This window comes from Vicugna pacos, chromosome 7 (assembly GCF_048564905.1).
Source record: "Vicugna pacos chromosome 7, VicPac4, whole genome shotgun sequence".
NCBI classification, from domain to species: domain Eukaryota; kingdom Metazoa; phylum Chordata; class Mammalia; order Artiodactyla; family Camelidae; genus Vicugna; species Vicugna pacos.
The window spans coordinates 78,022,302-78,045,759 of NC_132993.1; the positions used below are offsets into that span (position 1 = coordinate 78,022,302).

General features: G+C 33.8%; 1 protein-coding gene across 1 annotated transcript in view; it reads right to left on the reverse strand.

Annotated features, from left to right (window-relative positions):
* COG5 (component of oligomeric golgi complex 5) overlaps positions 1 to 23,458 on the reverse strand; it is a 238,230-nt gene that overhangs the window by 193,324 nt on the left and 21,448 nt on the right. Inside the window, exon 6 of the mRNA XM_031679789.2 lies at positions 13,821 to 13,941. Coding sequence (XP_031535649.1) covers positions 13,821 to 13,941 — 121 coding nt within the window. The remainder of the gene's footprint in view (positions 1 to 13,820; positions 13,942 to 23,458) is intronic.

Sequence of the window (23,458 nt, forward strand, 5' to 3'; positions counted from 1 at the left end):
TATACATCAATAAAAATATACTGTAAAAATAATAATCAATAAATTAAAAACACACACACTTATTTGAAGGCACTGGACAAAGGCAGGAACATACCAAAGGAAGGGTTACATCTGAAATACAGAAATTGCAATGGTTAACAATTCTAAGTTTGAGCTTTTCTGCCTGAGGGCACTCACCACGAATATTCCCAACACCACCATTCCAATGCCCATAGCTCTTGCAGCAGAAAAATACAGATTTATAGTCTGGAGATGTCAGAGAACAGGAATCAGGGCAAAAAGAGTGGCTATAAATTCAGAAAGAAAAATCCTATAAGCAACAGAGCTGCAGTAAGAGCAAGACCCAAATCCCTGGCTTACCATTCAAATACAGGGGAGTGGTAAAGGGAGGACCCAAGAGGATTCACAGAAAAGCAAGGAAAAATCAGAGGGGAGTCTTAAAAGTCCTTAAAAGACTTGCAAGATGTATGCATTTACTGCTTTTTCAGACTGATGGTATTCCCCAAACAGTACACAGCTCAAGCAGCAGAAAGTGGAGCCTTACTAAATTGAGCTGTCAGAGGACAGAGCTCATAGCTAAAAGAACAGCTGGAAATTTAGGGAGGAAACTCCAGAAGAAGAAAAGATACACAGATACCAGGGGGGAGAGGGGTGGGAAGGGACAGACTGCGAGTTCGAAATTTGTAGATACTGACAGGTATATATAGAACAGATAAACAAGATTATACTGTATAGCACAGGGAAATATATACAAGATCTTGTCGTAGCTCACAGCGAAAAAAAATGTGACAATGAATATATGTATGTTCATGTATAACTGAAAAATTGTGCTCTACACTGGAATTTGACACATTGTAAAATGACTATAACTCAAAAAAAAAAATGTTAAAAAAAAAAAAAAGATATACACAGAGATGAGGCCCATAATCTTATCATCAACTCTACCAAAATTCTTGGTGCCATTTAACTACAGAGGTACATGGGAGATCTATCAGTTACCAGGTTACTAAAGCAATAGCTATAAGCTGAAAGAACTGATTAGAGACTAAGACTACACAGTACTGGGAAAGAAAGTCTAGTTTGTTAACTGCCAGCTAGAACAATAACAACAAAAAAGCAATCCTCAGAGAATATAAAAGAATTTTAAAATGACCAAAATATATTATCCACAATGTCCAGTTTTCAATAAAAAATCACTCCATATGCAAAGAAACAGGAGTATATAACCCATACTCAAGGAAAAAAATTACAGGCAGTCCAGAGAAACTGACTCTGCAAGTGAGCTCATAGAAGCAATGTAGTAGACAATGACTTCAAAATAGTATTTCACCTGAAGTAACTCGACACAAACACTAAGTAGACTCTGCTAAATTAAGAATGTATGTTGCAATCCCTAAAGGAATTCCTACAAAAATAATGCAAACTTATAGCAAAAAAGTTCACAGACAAAATGAAATTGAATACACATAAGTATCTGATTAACACAAAAGAAAACAGGAAATTCCAACAAAAAAAGCCCAGAAGCAGATGGCTTCATTGGTGAATTCTACCGAACATCTAAAGAAGAATAAACACCAAAAACTTCACGAATTCTTTCAAAAAACTGAAGAGGACGCAGCTACACATTACTATATATAAAATAGATAAACAACAAGGGCCTATTATATAGCATAGGGAACTACACTCTATTTCTTATAATAAGCCATAATGGAAAAGAAACTGAAAAAATATTTATATGTATGTATGTATATATATAACTGAACTACTTTGTTGTACACCTGAAGCTAACAATGTAAACTGACTACACATCAATACAAAATAAGAATTAAAATAAAAATAAAAACAAGTTTAAGGTAAAAAAAAAAAAATGAAGAGGGAACACTTTCTAATTCATTCTATTAAGTCAGCCTTACCCTAATACCAAAGCCAGAAAGAGATACTACAAGAAAAGAAAACTACATGCCAGTATCTCTTACATATATGGATGCAAAAGTCCTTAAAAACATACTAACAAACTGAATTCAGCAGCGTATTGTAAGGATTATACACCATGACCAAATGAGATTTATCTCTGAAATGCAAGGATAGGTCAACTCATGAAAATCAAAGCAGTAGATTACGTTAACAGAATAAAGGGGGAAAAAACACATGATCATCTCAATTGATGCAGAAAAAGCATTTGACAAGATTCAACATCCATTTGTGATAAAAACACAATAAATTAGGTAGACGAGAACTTCCTCAGCAAAAAAGTCAAACATAAAAAACCTACAGCTAACATCAAACTCAATGAAGACCAAACGCTTTTCCCTAAGGTCAGAAACAAGAAAGGATGTCTGCTTTCACCACTTCTATTCAACATAATACTGGAAGATGTACTACTGTGCAATTAAGCAAGAAAAATAAATCAAAGGCAGTCAAATTGGAAAGGAAGAAGCAAAATTATCTCTGTTCACAGACAGGGCAAGATCTTAAATACAGAAAATCCTAAAGACCCCTCCCCTAACAAACACACACATTAAGAGCTAATAAGTGAATCAGCAAAGTTGCAGGATACAAAATCAACAACACACAAAAATCAGTTGTATTTCTGTACACTAGCAATGAACAATTTAAAAATAAAATTAAGAAAACAATTTCATTTACAAAAGTATCAAAAGTAATAAAATACTTAGGAATAAATTTAACCAAGGTTGAAAGCCTTATACACTGAAAACTATAAAAGATTGCCAAAAGAAATCAAAGAGCTAAATAAATAGAAAGACATCTGTGTTAATGAATTGTAAGACTTAATACTTTAAAAAGGTGACAATACCACCTAAAGTGACCTAAAAATATGAATACAATCCCTATAAAAATCCAAAAGACCCTTTTTTACAGAAATAGAAAACTCATCCTAAAATTCATATGAAATTTCAAGGGATCTTAAATAGTCAAAAACAATTTTGAAAAGGAACCAAGTGGAAAGACTTGCTATTCTCAATTTTGAAACTTACTACAAAGCTTTAGTAATCAAAACAGTACGATACTGGCCTAATGATAGACATATACATTAATGGACTAGAAGACAGAGCCCCAAAATAAACTCTCACATAAGTGGTCACTTAAATTCCAACAAAGATGCCAAGTCCATTCAATATGGAAAAAATAATGTTTTAAATAAGCAGTGCAGGGAAAATTGGATATCCACATGCAGAAGCAAGAAGTGAGGTCCTACCTTACTCCACATACAAAAATTAACTCAAAACGCATCAAAGACCTAAATTGAAGAGCTAAAACTACAAAAATCTTAGAAGAAAACCCAGGGGGAAGTCTTCATTGTCCTAGATTTGGCAATGATTTCTTAAGTATTACACCAAAGCACAGAAAACAATAGATAAAATATATAAATTGGACTTCATCAAAATATAAAATTCTGCATCAAAGGATACTATCAAGACAGTGAAAAGAAAACCCAGAGAAGGGGAGAAAATATTTGTTAATCATATATCTGATAAGAGTCTACTATCCACAATATATTTAGAACTCAGCAACAAAAAACAACCCAATTTTAAAAAGAGGCAAAAGACTTGAAAAGACATTTCACCAAATAAAATATAAAATGGCCAATAAGTACATGATAATATGCTCAGCATCATCAGTCTTTAGGAAAATGCAAATTAAAACCATAAGATACCACTTCACACTCACTAGGGTGATGATTTTTTTATTAAACAAGAAAGAAAATAACAGGGGTTTCTGAGGATGTGGAGAAATTCGAATACTATGTTCGTATATTTTTAAAAAGTGAGAGAATTGAAACAAATGGTAGAAAGATCTGGAGCCTGTTTATTTGGTGCAGATAGTAAAGTAGAATACCTCAACTTCAAAGTTTAGAAACAAGGATAGTATCTAGGCTCCACCTCTACTTCCTCCTTTCTTCTGCATTTATTTGCACAGAAAACCTTTCCAAAAGTTTAGAACTTCCCAGCTCACTTCCCTCAAGTCTCCTTAGTCCAGATGAGGTCACATGTCTTTATCTAAACAATTATAGAAAATAATGGAACTATCAGGACCAATCATGATTTAAGTCCTGGAGCAGGGGAGTGGTGCCTTCCTAGAGTCCAAGGTTACCAGGAAGATAAAAACTCAACTTGGACTCTGCCAGAAAGGATGAGTGAGGAGAAAGGAATTAGAAGTCAACCAATATGGTATGTTAGACTGGCCAAGTGCAGATCCATATGCTTTGGAAACCAAATTAAAATGTAAGGGTTGGCATCCTGTTTTGAAATATAAAGATTATATTCAATTGTTCTTTTGTGCAACATGTGAAGGAGGTCTTCAGTTGCTGACAAATTCAAAATTTTCCTCGGGAAGCAGCTCTGGATAAACTTGAGAAGTGAACACAACTGAATTTCCAGATATGCAGACCATATAATTTAGACATGGAGATATTTCAAAGAAGATGTTACCAACCCCTTTAACTGCTGCAGGAAAATCTTCATAAATCTCTATGTACAATTCTATTCTGAGTGTCATGCTTTCTTGACGTACCCACTAGAATAAATTAGCCATCTAGATATAGGTAATACATCCCTAGAAAACTAACTTGGCCATTTCAAATTACATGGTCTAAATCAACTAGATTTTAGAGAATGGTTAGTCAGATCTAAATGATTTGAAGATTCTTTTTCTCAAAGTGGAATTATTTTTCATATAATTAACACGAAAATAATATAGATTACTGAATATATTCCTGGTTGTGATAATAAAACTCTATCATAAACATTATATTCCATTTATATGTGGTAGAAAAACACATTTCTGATTCATTGAAACAGATTTCAAGTCCCTAAAACAGAAATTAAAGCAAATCAATAATAAAACTGCATCCTACTTTAATATGTCTCTCAAAAAATCATGCCTGCCTACCCGCCCTGTTGTTTACATGGTATTAAAGTGTAGAATTCTGTAAGTATACCTATAATCATAAATTTACATTGAACTCTTTCAACTTAGCCCATAGCCAATGTCAATGTACTAAACCAAACACTGGTAAAAACTGTTTCATGCAGTCCTTAGCTTTTTCACACATCAGGTAATCAGGTACAATGGTGATAAAAAGTAGAACAGCCCACCTAATAGTCCCCGAAAAGTAAGACTTAGAGACTCACAGCTGCAATTCACTAGAAGTAGGCTGCCACCATTTTTAAGGAATAGTCAGTAAAATAATCAATAAAAAGGAACATTCAATAAAATAATAAATCTGTATTTCTGAGATATTATCTATTTTCATTTAAGATACACTGTAATTTTTAAAACTTACATATACTAGAATGTAAAAGAGAACTGTTGGCTTAAGGGTCAAAGTAGAAAAGAAAACCCCTTAGAACAAAGGTATCAAAAAGTTGATACATTACTAGTTTGAAGAACCTTACACTAAATGAATTCATTCTCAGTGACAAATGTTCCAGCAGGGGGTGACAAACAGTAAGGTAAAATACAGCGGTTCCATAAGCATTACCTGACCATATGGAATAAAACATATACCTGGAAAGAGTACCATAATTTTGAAATGTATGAAAAACAATACACTGAAATTTACTAAATGTAAGCTGCTTATTTTTGTCTGGATATTATCTCATTTTTGACACTATGTGATGAAAGATAAAACCAATAATATAGGGTTACAAATGCTCTGAGTATCATCAGTTAAATATAAATTTGAATAACATTACATTCAATTAGTTTTTTAAAAAGGGGTTGTGTGTGTGTGATTTTGATATGCTTAAAACTTTCCATAACTGGCAAACCTATACCTAAGCATAAATCCATTATTCTGGATTTGAGCACAGCATCACCCCTACCTTGTGGTAGCTGAATCCATTCACATATAATTTAGGGACCATTTAAATCAAACATAGTTACTGAAGATGTTTATCATCATATGCCATTATACTGTAGGTTTAAAAAGGCGTATTGAATTTGCTATGCTGAAGTTGTCATTAAAAAAAAAAAAACCTATGTATCTATTAAATGCATTTAAGAAGTCATCTCAGACCTAATTTACTGGAAACACTTATACTGGAAACAGCTATATGGCATATTTACAAATTTTCCTACCAAAAAAAAATTTTTAAAGTTTGAAATAACAAAACTTTCTAAACTCTTCACCAACTACATCATCTTATAGACATCTCAAAAAAACATTCATTAGTTCATTCATTATCGATCACCTATAATGTGACAAAAATAATATAAACTACACTTTTTCTTACCTATGCATTCAGTAATGTTTGCATAAACTATTGTTTTATCAGACTGAGGAAACATCAGTTGCAGTAAGAACATTAGTGGATGAAACAGACTATCCCTTCCTGCTATAATAAATATTTCATAAAATGCTTCAGTGATAAATTTGGTTTTAAGAATATTTTCTCATGATATATGGTGTTAATATAGTGCAGCTTAGCAACAAAATTATAAAGCTCAGAGAACAAACCAAAGACAATTAAAATTAATGGAGGAAACATTTTATTATAACCAACTGCTTGATTATAACTTATTACTTGATTATTCTTTTTTAAAAAATGGTCTTTAAATGACAACTCAATAAAGCTTTGATATAGAATGTTAAGTCACTAACAACAATTAATCCACAATCACAACATAAAATACATTTACTATATAAACATGGTATATCTTAAATGTGATTTTTTTAGCTTTTTTTTTTTCAAAGGACATTAGGAGATCTACCAGTGGCAGCAATAGCTTTTGTGAAGCAATTAAATGCTGCCACAGAGTTTTTCAAAAGGAGTACAGCATTAATGGTTATGCGGTCAGGCTATACAATCAGATTTTTACAGATACACCAGGTGTGTGACCTTAGGACCTGTTAGAATATAAGCTCTATAAAGACTAGAGGAGTTTTTGTTTTGTTCTGTAATGTATTTTTAACCCCTAGAATGGCACATGACACACAGAGTAGGCATTCAATAAACATTGGCTGAATGAATGAATAAATTTATCTAAGTCTTAACGGTAAATGAATGACCGAAACTTCTTTCTTATCGTTTCATGGAAAATGCAGATGAGCGAAAATGAGAAAGCTGGGAGGAGAGGAGACTGGTTTCTCCCAAGGATGATACTATTATTACTACTATCATCATCATCATCATCATCATCACATTTTACGCTTAGTTTTATTTTAGATAAGGACATACCTTAAACTTCTCAAATACAAAAAGTGTATCTTATTCACTCATTTTTACACCAGGTTCCTAACAAGCCACAGGGCTTATATGTATATTGCAATCCAACTGTCTGATAAATTAAATGAATTATAAATCATGATTTTCATAAACAGATTACAGAGTATCCATGAAAATGTGTTGTGCTTAGTTTTTTATGGAAAATTTTTCTTCCTTTAATCCCTATTTGTAGAAAAAGTCAAAAATAATTAGATAATAAAAATTTTAAAACTACCTGGAAATGAAGTTATCATGGGATATAATATATAGAATCTACATTTATTATTTTTAAAAACTAAAAAACTACAGAAGTAGCCTGAAACATGATGTTTCTGTTTAGAAAAAGCATTAATACTATAAAAAGATACAGTTTATCATATTAATCTATAAATCTGTAGTATCTATACACTAACAAGTTAGTTTTAGCAAGTGGGATTAGGAGAAAATTATTCTAATCCAATCCATACCTGGAATATAACTGAAATCAGCAATGAGATAATTTTCACTGGAAGCAGAAACCTAATCAATTTTATTGTGTCCTAACTGAAGAAGCTGTATAAACTAAATAGGAGTAGTCAACAACATGAAAAGAAGAAATAAAAACTTAAGAGTCAAGAGACTGGCAGTGACCAAGGAGAGCGTTCCCTATGACCCAAGACTTTCATTCAGCACTCCAGGTAAAGCAGGCATACTATTAATGTGAAGATGTAATAAGCATCGGAGTAATCACAGTTTAGGCCAGATGTCTGAATCATACAACTAGCTTCCCTTGATCTAACGCAAATTTTACCAAATAAGTTTCCAATTACAAATTTGTTTTTCTATTTAATCTATCCAGAGAGGAATCACATGCTTTCAAGTCCAAAGAATAGTACACATCCTCACTGCAAATTAATGAATTACTGTTCTGAGTTATAAACCAGTATCTTGTGAACTTGGTTTATATGAGAAAGATTAAGCATTAATGTGGATTTGCAGAACTGAGAAAATTTCAGAAAGTTTAGCTGTCATTATGGTTTGTGAATGATCCAATCACCCCTCCCCATGTATGAATCCCCTATTCCATTTCTCTCCAAAAGCAGGGAAAAGAATGTCTACTACTGGGAGGAAGAGGAGGAATGAGTCCTCACAGCCTCAAATGAAGACTTAACAAAAGGCCAGGCTGCAATAGGAAGCCCATACAATTTATTCCTTTTTCACTCTTACTGACAATCTCTGCTTTGTTGTTATTTCTTACTATGTTATTCTCCTAAGTCAAATTAATGCCTTCTGTAGAACAAGTCAGACAATAAAAACACCCTAAATATTTATCAACTCAATTCTCTCCATTGACAAAATAAAGTTTCTAAGCCAGAAAAAAATTGAGAGAAATCTTGAATTATGATAAATTCACCAAAGTAAATAGTGCCTCTTGGTTGTCATGACTATCAAAAATGTCTGATAAATTTCAAAGTAATCAAGATATTCATTTTAAAAATTCTTTCAAAAGCAAGAGTCATTTCTAATACAAATAAGGAGAAATAAAATGGAAGGAACTGAAATGAAATTACAGGTAAAGAGGAAGTAGGTTCAAACTGTTGTTTCTCAACAAGTCCAAGGAAACTAGTACAGGCACACGTTATTGTACGGCGTTTACTTTATTGTGCTTCATGCTTATTGCTTTTTTTTTTTTTTTAACAAATTGAATGTTTGTAACAACCCTGCATTGCCAGATGATGGCTAGTATTTTTTAGCGATGAAGTATTTTTACAATTAAGGTACATACATTTTTTTAAGACATAATGCTATAGCATACTTAATAGTATAAACATAACTTCTGTATGTCACTCGCTTTGTTGCAATATTCCTTTTATTGCCGTGGTCTGGAACCAAACACGTAGTAAATACAAGGTATGCCTCTACACAAGAAAAGAATCATCTAATAAATTCTAAGAAGTACAGATGTACATCTCCCATGTTCTCTCTACATTTGAATATTCTAATCCAAAAGTATCCAGCAGAATTTTATCATTTGATCACACTGAAGCAAAGAGTACACTAGATTCCTCACCAATGACTGAGACTGTATGATAGACGGAGCAATGTGTCTGTATTATGGGTAGAATACCTGATCATGCTCCATAGGAGAAACTAGAAAGTGCTAATTTTGATTGTGGAAGTATAGCATTTTCTGGTTTCACTATTATAGCTTCAATTCAACACAGAAAAAGCACAATGCACTCCACAGAATAAGCAAAACTATTACTCAACCTGATCCAGATATAAAGTTGTCCCTCAGTATCCATGAGGGATAGTTCCAGGACCCCCTAGGACACCAAAATATGCAGATGCTCAACTCCTACTATATAAAGTAGCCTAGTATTTGCATAAAACTCAGGCACATCCTCCCATGTATTTTAAATCAAATTTAAATCAAAATATAATTTAAATCTCCAGAGTATTTATAACACCTAATACAATGTAAATGCTATGTAAATAGTTGTAAATACTACGTAAACAGTTGCTAGCATGGCAAATTCAAGTTATGCTTTTTGGAATTTCCTGGAACCTTTTTTTCTCTAATATTTTTGATCCTGGTTTTTAGTTAGATCTCCAGAAGCAGAACCCACCAATACAGGCCAATTGTATTGATATTATGAGAACCTTTCAATACAGGTATTCGTAACTTTTCATAACTTTGCTTTACGCCATTTCACTTTTTAAAAGACCTACATTAGTACCCTTTTTAACCAACCAAAAGAAATCTGAGAAAAGGCAAAATACAAAAATAGCATTTAGTGTTTGTTTTGCAGCAGGCCATCATAAAGTGCAACACATACCCCAAGCAGCGAGGGTAACACTACCAAGCTCCTTCCTCAGAGCCATACTCAGATCTCAGCATCAAGCTGCCATAGCTTTGTGAGCATCTGTGCATTAATCTCAATTTGTTTTGTGTATCCCTTAACAAGATGTGTCCTAAGGTAACTGCTCCCTCACTTTCTGCCATTTCAGCTTATACAAGGTTTCATAAGAAACACTCTACTTTTGGACAGCAGGAGAAAATTGTATTTCTAATCCTGATAAAGGACTGTCAGACAATAATTTTAAGAGTTGCCTTCCTCTGGTTCACAAAGACAGTTTACTGAGCTGTTCAAAAACTTCTGAAAAATACTAAATTTACACTAAATTATATGGAGACTGCTTAGATGGGCTAACAACAATTTTAAAAGGTAGTTGGTAACATTATGAAAAAAATGTATTTTTAAGTATATCATCTTAACTAATGCTCAAAAGTTACCAATTTGTAGTAAAGCCCATTAAATTTTCATCTAGTCACAAGACTTTCCTTGAAAAAAAGCCATAAATCAAAGTGCTACAATTTAATCCTGAAATCTATACTAAGTAGTTTTATTTTTCAATCATTACATAATAATCTGCATGAAAAAGTATGCATAAGTCTGCACTAAAATAATTCTGCTTATTCTCTTTCAAGTAAGACACCAGTATGATTTTAATTTTTATTGCCCTAATGCCTAATAATGTTGAGTATTTTATACACATATCTGTCATTCACGTATATTCTTTAGTGAAGTATCTGTTCCAATGTTTTGTCTATTTTTAAATTGGGTTGTTGTGTTCTTAGCAATGTTGAAAGTTTTTTTATACATTCTGGAAGCAAGCTCTTTATTAAATACACACTTTGCAAATATTTTCTCCTTGTCTACGGTTTGACTTTTCATTCTTCTAACAGTATTAAAGACCAGAAGTTTTAAGTTCTGATAATGTCTAAGTTATCAATTTGTTGGGAGGGGGGACTGTGCTTTAGATAATATAGCTAAGAAATCATTTTCTAACTCAGAGTCATAAAAATGATCTCCTATGTTTCCTTTTAGAAGTTCTATAGTTTTAGGTTTTACATTTAGGATTATGACCCATTTTCAGTTTTCTGCATGATGATAAGCATGAACACAAGTTCACCGTTTTACACATCCAACTGTCCCAGTACCATCTGTTGAAAAGACTACCTTTTCTCCACTAAATATATCAAAAATCCTTTGTTTCTATATGTGTGGGTCTATTCCTGGGCTCTCTATTCTGTTCCATTGACTTATTTGTCTATCTTTTTGTTTTGTGTACTGTAAGTCTTTGTAATAAGTCTCCAAATCAGGTAGGGTTAATCCTCCCAAAAAAAAGTTAAACACACATATTTATCAAAGAGAAATTTATCAAAGAGAAATGAAAGCATATGTCCATACAAATAGCTATCATGATTTCTAATAGCCAAAAACTAGAACAACTCAAATATTCATTAACAGGTGAATGAATAAACCAACTGTGGGATATCCACATAATGGAAAACTACTCAGCAATATAAAGGAATGAGCTATTGATACACACAACCTAGATGAATCTCAAAACAATTAAGCTGACTGAAAGAAGCCAAGCAAAAACACATACAAGCTACATGATTCCACCTGCATAAAATTCAGTAGAATGCAAACTAATCTATAGTGACAGAAAGCAGATCCGTAGATGCCTAAGGAGGATTCCCAAGGGGCATAAGGAAATTTTAGAGAGGGATAGTTATGTTCACTATCTTAATATTCGTAAGGGTTTCATGCCAAAACTTTGCCAAATCATATACTTTCAATATGTTGCAGGTTACTGTATGTCACTTAGACCTCAATTCCAAAAAAAAAAAAAAAGTACCAACATGAGATAATAGTCACTAGGGACCAGAATATACTTTTTAATTGATAAATAATTCATATACCATAAAATTCCACCTTTTAAAGCATGCAATTCAGTGGCTTTTTTGTATATGGACAAGGTTGTGCAACATCACTACTATTTAATTACAGAACATTTTCATCACTCCAAAGAGAAATCTGTCCCATTAGAAGTCACTGACATTCCCCTCAGTCCCTCAAAATATACTTAATCTCTAGATAACAAAGTATTTCATCTGGTCACTGCATTTCAAGCCTCAAGATCTTTTTTCACATTTGATAGATTGGTTTTAAGTTAATTTCAAGGGCTGCTACTATTCATTTTGTTCTTTCTAATGAGAACCAGAACCATACAGATACAGACATTGATAACATCAGAGATGTTCATAGAAATATTTAGTGTACATGAGTAACTGTGATTATGAAATTATTACTTTTATTAAAATATTAATTCCAAATGTAGAAACTTTCTCTCCCTCTTGGCTCCCCTTTATTACCAATGTCAGGACTAGACAAGACGGAACCACAGTGATGAATGATGAAGACATGATGCCTTTGCAAATTCTGAATAGCCCATAATCTGCAAAGCTTTCAAAATTTAAATTAATACTATCCATTTTGAGATAACTTGACCATTTACTATACTCTCTCAACAACCTGTCCTCACTTACTATTTATAAAACTTTGGGTAAAGCCAATGCCTCATCGGAAGGATAATGAATTTATATTCTACACTGCAACAACTTAGAACATTATGACTAATAACTGTGCCTGTTTTTTAAAAAAGAAGACATCACCATTTGCATTACAGCATCTGTTGTTTCTATAAGAGATGACAATCACAATCACAATCTAGCTACTTTTTACTATAGTGAAGTATCAGTGATGACAAATATACATAATAAGTCTTGAAATAATTTGTGTTTGCTTTTAATGATCCTATTATCCTGCAGTGTATTTTTTGGAGTACAGAAATTACATGTGATAAAGCAAAAAATAACAGCTGATACTAGGATTTTTACACTTCTATATTTATCACGTACTGTGGAAGAAACACTGAAGCATTACTCACTGTTTAAAAATTAACTTTTTATACAATATATTCCAAGAATACTAAATCATAAGTTATATTCCCAATGATGTGCCTACGCAATGTATTTGAGCATTATAGGTTAAAATGAAACATGGTTTGTGACGGATATTGCACTTTCCTAGTAAAAAAAAAAAACAGGGAATAAGTATTACAGTACAATGTAATTGAAATATCAAAGACAGGAAAATTCAAAAAGAACATGTAATGCACATCTTTCTGATATTCTTTTGGCATAACTACTTTCAAAGCACATTACTAAGAATTAGGAGACTCTTGATATGAGATGGATATAATCAAAGACCTTCTGAACTTACAAAGTACAAATTCCACAAACACATTCACTTCAGAAAAATCACTGGGTACCGAATGAAAAAAAGAAAACCACAAAGCCTCATTAAAATGCAGGTGGTTAGGTAGTTCTATGTGCACTCAGCAGACACTCGAAATTTTGCCTGAAAAATTATGAACTGCTTCATCATGAACCTTGCAGCCTGTTAACAGTCAAAACCATGAATGCAAAACCCTTGAATGTCAAGAGTCTGCTCTAAACGTTAGAGAAAAGATCAACGAATGAAGAAATGAAATCAACAGATCTTCTAGACATAATGTCAACATGGGATCTGTTACCTAAAACACAGCATTTCTCCTGGATATTTCTCCTGGGGAAATGACAACTTCAGTTCACACAAGACCTGTACCGAAATACTAAAGTAGCTCTATTCATAACCACCAAGAACTGGAAACAACAAACTTCCTTCAAACAGTGAATCAATAAACAAAAGGACTTACCAAGTTCATTGAGACTCTGAGCAGCTTTTGTTATCTCTCTACTTCCCCCCTGCAGTTGTCCTTGGAGTCTCTTACTGAGATACAAGATGCGAATTATTCTCCGAAGCAAATCACAGGCAACCTGTGCAGTGTTAAATAAGTAATATTAATCCATGAAGTTTTATTACTATTACTATGTGAATCTGTCCACTCCTTTCAGATGCTAAAGATCCATTCACGTATTTTTTCCTTCTACCAATCAGAAACCTAAATAATCACAAGTCTCAAAATTTTAAGATAAACTCCAATTTATCCTAATCAAGGAGAATTTGGGATTGAGGTGCTCTGAAACCCAAGTACTGCTCTCTTCAGTCCTAGACAGTTTTCTTCTCTAGGCCAGTGGTCCTCAGTCTTGACTTCCTATTAAATTCAAGTGGGTACATTCAAAAAGTTCCAATGCCCAGGGTAGACAGAGCCCTGACTAATTAAACCAGAATCTCCATGGAACTAGGCACCAGTTTTGTTTTTTTCCCCAATATTCTCACGTGGACGCAGTATGTGCCTAAGGTTGACAACCACTGTGCTAGGGATGCTTAGCTTCCTACTACTGTTTCCAATCCTAGTTTCTCTTCCCTGTGTCCCTAGGGGAACAAACTTAAAATGCCCAATTTCACTAGCCCTCACAGAATAAGCGTGTCCTTATTGATTTTTCCTAATTTTAAAATCATCAGTGACAAACTGTAAAAGAGAAAGTTATTAAAACAAAAAAATTAACATTTATGTGTCACGTCCTATTCCCTTTTTCGTTACCAGATCCAGTACTGAGTCTGTACCTAACCGAAAGACTAAGACATGAAGTGAATACTCGTGTATTTCAGGACACTTTATTACAGATGCAATCCAGGGCGACTGCCTGGGGAGAATGAGAAGAAGGGAGACTGATGGAATAACAGATATGGAGTGACCTTCAGCTCCAGCAGTGATAATGAAGAAGACACAAGGAAGTCTATGCTGCTTCATCACCACCATCTCTGAATGGCCCTGAAGCTGGTTGAGAAGCAAGAACACATCCTTTCCTAAGAAAGAAGATCCTAACTGGTGGCAATAAGAATTAAAAGCGCTAGGAATACAAGGTCCCTGAGGCTCCAGCTATAAACATCTTTTCTGAGTGAAATATACACTCCCTAGAGCCACATACAGCCACGTTTATGCACACACATACGCACACACAACATACACAAACATACAATCAAATATACAACATTTGCAAACATATGTAAGTCAAAGGTAACCAAGTATAAAACATGTTTACCTGACTGCTTTTCTGAGTAACTATTGTCTGAAGTACTTGAAATAATAAAAGGATGCCAAATAAGGATTTCCTCCTGTAAACTGGAATTTGGAGTATCTTTTTATCTTTGAAATAAATTTTATTTGTTTTCTGAATAAGTAATAGAATTATATGATTCAAAATTCAAAAAATTAATAAGACAAAAATCACCCTTATATCTTTGTCCCAACTACGCACTTACCAAAAATAATCACTGTTATCAGTTTCTTGCTTGTCAGAATTACATTTTTAGATGTACCATTTGGAACGCAGAATCCCTAGCCATCATTCCTCTGGGGTTCTAAATAGATCATGAGGACAAATAACATTATCTTTAGTATAATCTCCGAGAACTGTCCTGCCAGAATTCCCCAATACCTACCCAATAAAGAATATGCCCTCAAACGTGAAATCTTTGAGCTTATTTCTAATGCTCTTCTGTTTAAACATACTTCATTTGTTACCAAGTCTTACTGATTATACTTCTGTTGTGTAACACAACAGTTATTTTACTTCTATCCCTACAAGCATCACTCTAATCCAAATCTTTAACACCTTCACCTTAATACTATGGTCTCCTGGGTAGCTTTCCAGTCTCTTACTGAAATCCATCCTGTCAGATTTATCTTCTTAAAACACAGTTCTCAGCACTCCAGCCCCCTTTTTAATAAACCTCAGTGGCTCTCTACTAACAGATTATGTTGAATCTTCTCAGAACAGCACTTTATAAAATCCTCAGTCAACAAGTCTTCGATAATCTATAAGGCATCAACTCCCACCATTTCATAATACAGTTGCCTCCACTCCAATCCATTTCCTTTTCTTCAGTTTTATTTCAGACTTTTACCATCAAATATAATACAAACATATTATTCAGCACTAAAAAGAAATCATCTATCAAGCCATGAAAAGACAGAGAGGAAACCTAACAGCACATTACTAAGTGAGAGGGCCAATCTGAAAAGGCTACATACTATATAATTCCAATGATAAGATATCATGGAAAAGGCAAAACTCTGGGGACAGTTAAAAAGATCAGCGGTTGCCAGGAGTTGGGGGAGTGAACAGACAGAGTATAGAGGATTTTCAGGGCATTGAAAATATGCTCTATGAAACTATAATAATGGATGTATGCCATTACACAGTTTTCAAAACACAGAGAATGTATACCAAGCGTGAACAATGGACTTCGCTAACGATGTGTCAATAAGATTCATCAATTGTAACCAATGTGCCACACGGCTGGTAGATGCTGATTAAGGGGAGGGCTATGTGTGGAGGCAAGGGATATATGGGAAATCTGTATCTCACAATTTTGCTGTGAATCTAAACTGCTCTAAAAATGAAAGTATTTTAAAATGTAGATTTAGATATTACAAATAAAGAAAACCACATACAGAAATTACAGCTAAATGAACTTGGAATTACCATGCACATCAAGAGACAAAACCACCTCTGCCACTACAGAAGCCCTCCAGTACCCACTCCCAATCACGACGCCCTCCACCCATCTCCTCTATCCCACAACCCAACCAAGAGAGACACCACTCTGGCTTTTGCGGTACCACTTACTTACTTCTTTTTTTATGGTTTTATTATTGAAGTGTGTATCCTTATATGCTATAGTTTAATTTCACCCTTTTAAAAATCTACATAGGTTTCATTAGCATCTTCTTCTTCCCTTTGCCATCTGTTGAACATACTGGATCATCTGCTCTATACAGTTCCCCACAGACTGGGTTTTCCTGACTGCATCCCACAGGGCAGTTTAATAAGTCCCTCTGTCTTCTACGTTTCCTGTGTGTTAGTAATTAGATGCAGGCAGCTTCATCAGACTCAGGTTTAATATTGTCGGCACAATTATTCATTAGGTAGTGGTGTATTTATAGCATATGTATGACTTTCTCTTTTTGTGTGTTTTTGGCAGTCACTGACACTTGATGTCAAAATCCATTAAAACATAATGACTGCAAAATGGTGATACTCGAGTTCTATCATTTTGTCTTTATTTGCTAGCATATAGAATTTCTCTATGAAAAGAAACTACCACACCCATTTGTTTACCCAGTGGTACCGTTTATACAGAAAAGTAAGAATCAGCACTTGCTTCTTTCTGTTGGTTTATCAGTTTTCAGAATGAAGGGCTGCTTTCCTAATACCCACCAAAGATGAACAATTAGTTCACTGTTCTGGCTATCATTATGGACTCATAAATTTAAATTTAGACATTTAAAAAAATGCCAATCCATTGCAGCTCTCATCCTTAGAGATGCTCACAGCATCCCATTTTCAGCCAGTAGGAGCATCTGAGGGGGATCAACTGTGCTGAACTGCCTGATACTCAAAGGATTCCCAGGACACAGGACTTTCAGTGCTAAAACTGACATACATAGTTGGTCACCCCCAAGCCTCTTCAAGTTGGCTCCTGAATCCTTTTGTCATGACTCTGGTTAGTAGTTACTGATAATTTCCTTGGTACATGGTACAAAAACATTCTAGGATCACTTTTTGTATTTCATGCCCCAGATCTGAAATCAAAGATTTATCAAAGAAGCCCTGGTTTCTTCTAGAAGTCAACAGCTTCTGAATATCACATTCTGGGAACTAGGCTTGCTCATTTTCTGAGGCTTTTTGTAGACAGAGCTAGGAAATATCAAAATTAAAATATCACATAAATATTCATTGGCTTTATTCTGCAATACACATAAAACATTCTCAGATTAACATTATACATATACATACGTACAAAAATATATACATATAGTATATATACCATTTTAAGATAAAATTAAAATATCTCATGAGTTCATACTGATACTTCAATTAAAACTCAGGAGCACAGGGTGTTTACTTAATCTCCTAACTTACATCTGAAAATTATTTCTTCCACACAGAGACTCCTGGCTCCAGACATAAGAGATAACAGAATTAGAATATTTAAAATTATTCATTTGCTTTGCTGCACAATATGCAGAAAACACTATCTGAATACAAAACCAACACTACAAACACAAATATGACTGCTAAAAAGTTTTAAAAAAACTGTTCTGCACATACTCTCCCTCCAATTTTTGAAAGTTGAATTTCCTTTATTAAAACATACAGCCATCACACACTGCTTTATATCCCTCATTTAACCCTAGTTCTAATGCTCATCACTAGCTTTTACTCTGATGTTTCTACAGTCATTCTGATTGTGTCAAGTACCTTGTCTATCAGATTCCTAAGGAAAGGGTTCCAGGAATAGTATTCCCTGGATTCTATGTGCGTGGCAGTCAAAGTCAGGTGGGCTGGTCTATCAAGTATCTCCTGCTACACAAAAAACAGCCCAAAATTTAGTGGTTTAAAATGATTTGTTATTTCCCACAATTCTGTGAGTCAGGAACTTAGGCAGGTTCAAGGGGTCCATGTGGAATCACCTGAGTTACTTTCTCTGCTGCACTCAGCTAAGAAAGAGGCTTTACTCACACATCTGGTGCCTCAGTGTTTCTCTAGCACCCCTTAATGGCTAAGTCCCACACTAGCACATCATCACGTCCAGCAGCACAGGCTCTTTGGCATCACTAGGCTCACTGCTCTATATGTTTTCAGTGTTGGGGACACTGGCATTTTATGCTGCTGCTCTTCTCTTCCCTCTTCCTTCCTTCCTAGTATGCTCATTTCTTTGGTGGGTAACTAAAAATCTAAGAAAATAAGTTACCAACCCCTGCAACAACATACATGAAATTACCTGATATTATATCAACTGAAAACTAAAAAGGACCCTACAAAAGTTTACGATGAAAACCATGTACATATAAAATATAAATATAAAAAAAAAGGTTTTATAAACCATTTCCTCCTTCTCCATTCCAACATTTTCTCAGACTTTCTCACCTATACAATTTCAAAGTTTAAAAATTAAATTAAAAGACTTTTAATTGAAAAGCGAATGCTTATGACAAAAATTAAAAAGTGAAATGATAAAAAGTTAAAAATTTTTTAAAGATTAAAAAAATTTTTAACAGGTATGTGAATTACACCTCAATAAAGCTGTTATATTTTTAAAAGGATTAAAAGTATTGGAAACACAAGATTTGAAAGTTAAAAATTCATTTTCTTATGTAACTTTAAAGTTAAAAAAATGTAAGTACTCTATATAAGGGGTAATAAGTGCTTCAACATTTCTTTCTGAGAAACTCTGAGGCAGTTCATAAGCAATCAATGTTACTAAAATAAGCTAAGACAGAGATGATTCTTGGGGTGATAATAAATTCAACTCATGTATTCATGTATATAGATGAAGTCAGAAGATTCTGCTTTTTTTTCTTTCTCCTAAAAGAGTGAAATGGGGATAAAAAGCAAAAGAAATTAAAAGTCCTTTCTTCTAATTGAAGGTACAATCAGAAGGATTTTATATTCAAGGCAAAACAACCTCACAACTATTTCTTTCTTGCTTTCTCATACCACGTGCATTTAAATGAATTAAAAGCTCAAAGAATAGAAAGATCAAACAGGAACATTAAAGTTTCCGCAAAGTTAAAAATGGAAATGTCTAGACAAAGTGAGCAGAATAAAAATGGTTAATACATAAATAAACTTCCACAGAGCTCTTAGACTTCAAAGCAGTTTGAGTGGCAACAAACTTGTAAGGTGAACTTCCTTCCTAAGGTAAGGCTGTGTATAAGCTGAATCAGAAAAAATTAATACTGGAAATAAAGATATCAAAATGTACCTAGACATACTCCTTCCCCCCCTTTCTCTTTGAATACTTTGAACAAAGTATTCAACTTAGTTGTCCCTATACAGTAGTACAATATTTTTTACAAAGAGTGTAGAATATGAGGGCTAATATTTAATAACAATAAAAATAACTGCAACTTACACAATGTTATAGGTCAATTATATCTCAAAGCTGGAGGAAAAAAAGACACTACAACTTGTTCATCATCATGCAGCTAGAGGGAAGAAGAAAGCAGTCAGGCATCAGAACTCCTAGACTAGTCCTCTTCACCTGTGCTTTATGAACCTGGATTTGATTTTTATTTATTTACCTACAAGCAGGCTTCTGAAAAACAGGAACCACAGGTTCTACTTTTTTACATATTCCACAGAATCAGAAGCAAAGAATACTAAATTTAGAGAAAGAAATCCTTTTTCACAGTCAACGCTGCTGCATACTGGCTATATGAACTCCAGGAAGTAACTTCCAGAACTTCAGTTTACTCACCCACAAAATGATGAGGTACGTAACCTTTTAAACATAATTGTTATAAAAATGAAATGACTTATAATACTTGAAATTTTTCATACATTATCAAGTCCTGCATAAACATGAAAAAAATTTTATGAATACCTAACTAGGTGGCAAAAATAAATAAGATTCTTAAAAGTTACTGTCAAAAGATTATATTGAACAAAGGAGAAAAAGAAATGCATGATTCTGACATGTTTAAGATCTGGAGTGGAAACCAAAAAAGTGAACTTAAATTTTTAATGTAACAAATTAAATTTTAATTTATTGCATAAAATTAAGCAACAATCTATAACTAAAACATGATGCACACGCAGACTAAAAGCCCTGGATAGTTTTGCCAATAAAAAACCTCCTATATCTGCATATACAAAAATATTTAAAAGTTTAATAAACTAAAAATTAATTTCCATCAATGTCCTTAACACCAAAATATTTTCTAAAATTTTACGAGAGACAAGTCTATAAAGAAGATACAAGCAGCATACTCACTTTCTTAGTTAACAATACCATCCTCACGTATTAGTCTATTCTTTCATAAGAAAAGGAATTCCAGTAAACTTAATGCCAAGATTTTTAGTACAAAATGAAGAAGACATTCTAACAAGCAATACTTAAATCCCAACTCAACTGTGGGGAATAGGTACTGTTTTAATGTACATTTTAACCGAAAAGTAAAACATTAGCTTCAGTGCTCTGAGCAGCACTTGCAGTGCCCATACCCTTCTTCAGGAAAATAGCTTGGGTAGTTCCTCATGTGTGGTTCACCTTATTTCAGGTCATGTGACCTTGTGACCTTACTCACAGCTGACTATATCAGGGAAACAATACTAGCTCAAAGGAAGCCTCACAAAGTCTGTCATCAGTGACCTGAGACATGGTAGTATATAAGAAATACCCAAAACTGTTACTGACAGTCTCTGTTCTCTTCAGGAAAGTGGGTGTACAGAATGGAGCAGAAGCTGAGGTGGTAATAAGCAGAAGCCTTGAGACAAAAACAGCACGAGTGAGAAGAAACAATGAGCAAGTGAAAAGGAGAATGAGAGTTCATCCACAGGGGCAGGAAAATTAGCAGAAAAAGCAGCAGACAGAGATGCAAAGATTCAAGGACTGAGGTACAGGAAAGGGTGATTGTCGGGGTGCTGTTGTAGGCTGAGTGATGTTCCAGCATCTCATGACATCTCTTTGAATGTTAAGACAGGTTCCTGTGTATCCTCACTGCCCTACATACTTTAAGGTTGGTTATCTCTGATATAACTTGAAAGTATCTCTCCTCCTTCTGAAAAAGACTAAGACAGCAAACCGGTCTCACATGCTGTATTTCCCAAATTGTTATGAGAGACATTTAAGAACAATAAAAAAAATTCAGTGTCATATATGTTTTGTTGAGTCACATATGCTACATATTTTTAAAAAATATTACCATTAAGGCAAAGACCAAGGAACAAGTCAGTTTACTCATTTCTTAAGCATTTAATACGGTATATAACACTAGGCTAAAGCTAGAGATTCAAATACTAACAACATATTATCATAGCCCTCAAGGAGCTTAGTCTTACAGGAGAATATGAGGAAGGGAACAACGATGTAGAAAGTATTATAATGGAAGTATCTACAGGATATTAAAGGAACCAAAAAATGAAAAAGAAATATTCTGTTCTGTCAGAAGGGCGGGAGAGGATGTCACAAAAGATGTTGACACAACAATTAGAATTAGTCTAATAACAAGAAAAAATGTGCACAGGAACGAATGCCAGAAGTTCCAGCACATTCAGCAATAGTCAGTAGTTCAGTGTGATTAGTATCCACAATAAATTTCTTTAGAATGACAAAAGGTAAAGTTGATAAAGGCAAGCAGAGGTCCTATCACGAAGGACCTTATATGCCACATTAAGGACTTGAGACTTCACTCTCTTTAGTGTTAAGAAGGTACTAAATAATTTTATCAGGAGAATAAAATAATTTGGTATTTATTTTATCAAGAGATAAGACATGTAAGTCTCCTATTTTCAGTAATGGCAGACAAGATTTTTAGCTTACCATTCTAAGAACTAAAACTGTTGTATAAAAATGTAAAAAAAAGGTCTCAAAAAGCATCAAAAAATGATAGTACAAATAGGAATATCAATCCAAAAGTGAACCCAAAGAGAAAAAAAGCAAATCCACTCACAAACTGAGAGCACTTGCTAGCCCTGGAAAACTAGAACCTACATTTTGATAGCCTCTGAGACAAAGTGGGAGAGGAGAGTTAAAATTGGTTAAACTTAATTTAATGTTGTTCTTGGACTGGTAGTAATATCTGCTGCCAAAGGAAAACAAAGCAAATCCTCTCTGAAGGACTCAAATATTGTAAAATATAACTTTTCAAATAAAACGTCCAGCACACAGCATGCGATAACTAGGCACCCAGGAAAACTGGAATCTATTAGACAGAGCCCACAACCACCACCAAAGTAAACCCACAAAGACTACAAATACTACACCTACTAGAGGCAGATAACAGAATACCTCAGCAGAATATACTCAAAGAAATCAAAGTCAAGGAACAAGAAATAGGTCATATAATACTTTAGGAAAAGAAACACAGAACTTCTTAAAATAAAACAATAACCAAAATTCAGGAAAATAATAATAAATAGACTAATTTAACCACAGACTATACATAAGTGACTGAGGAAAGAATTAATGAAATGGAAAACCAGTCAGAAAAAAATCCAGAGAACAGCAAGTACAGTTAAAGATACATTAAAGTTAGGCAAAGAGTGTAAATGACTTAGATGATAAAGAAGTTCAGTATATATTTAATCACAATCTAAAGACAAAGGAGAAAGAGAATGATACATATTTGAAAAAAGCATAGCTTAGAAATTATGAAAGAGACAGACTCACAGATGGAAGAAGAAAAACAAACTGCACATGAAATGAATGCAAAGAAACCACTTTGAAACTGAAGGAAATCAAAAAGAGAAAATCCTAAAAGAAGCCAGAGGAAAACTACAGATTACCTTCAAAAGACCAAGTCAGATTGACAGCTTCTCAACAACTAAATATATTCTAAGTATAGAAAGTAACAAAGAAGGAAGGAAGGAAGAGAGG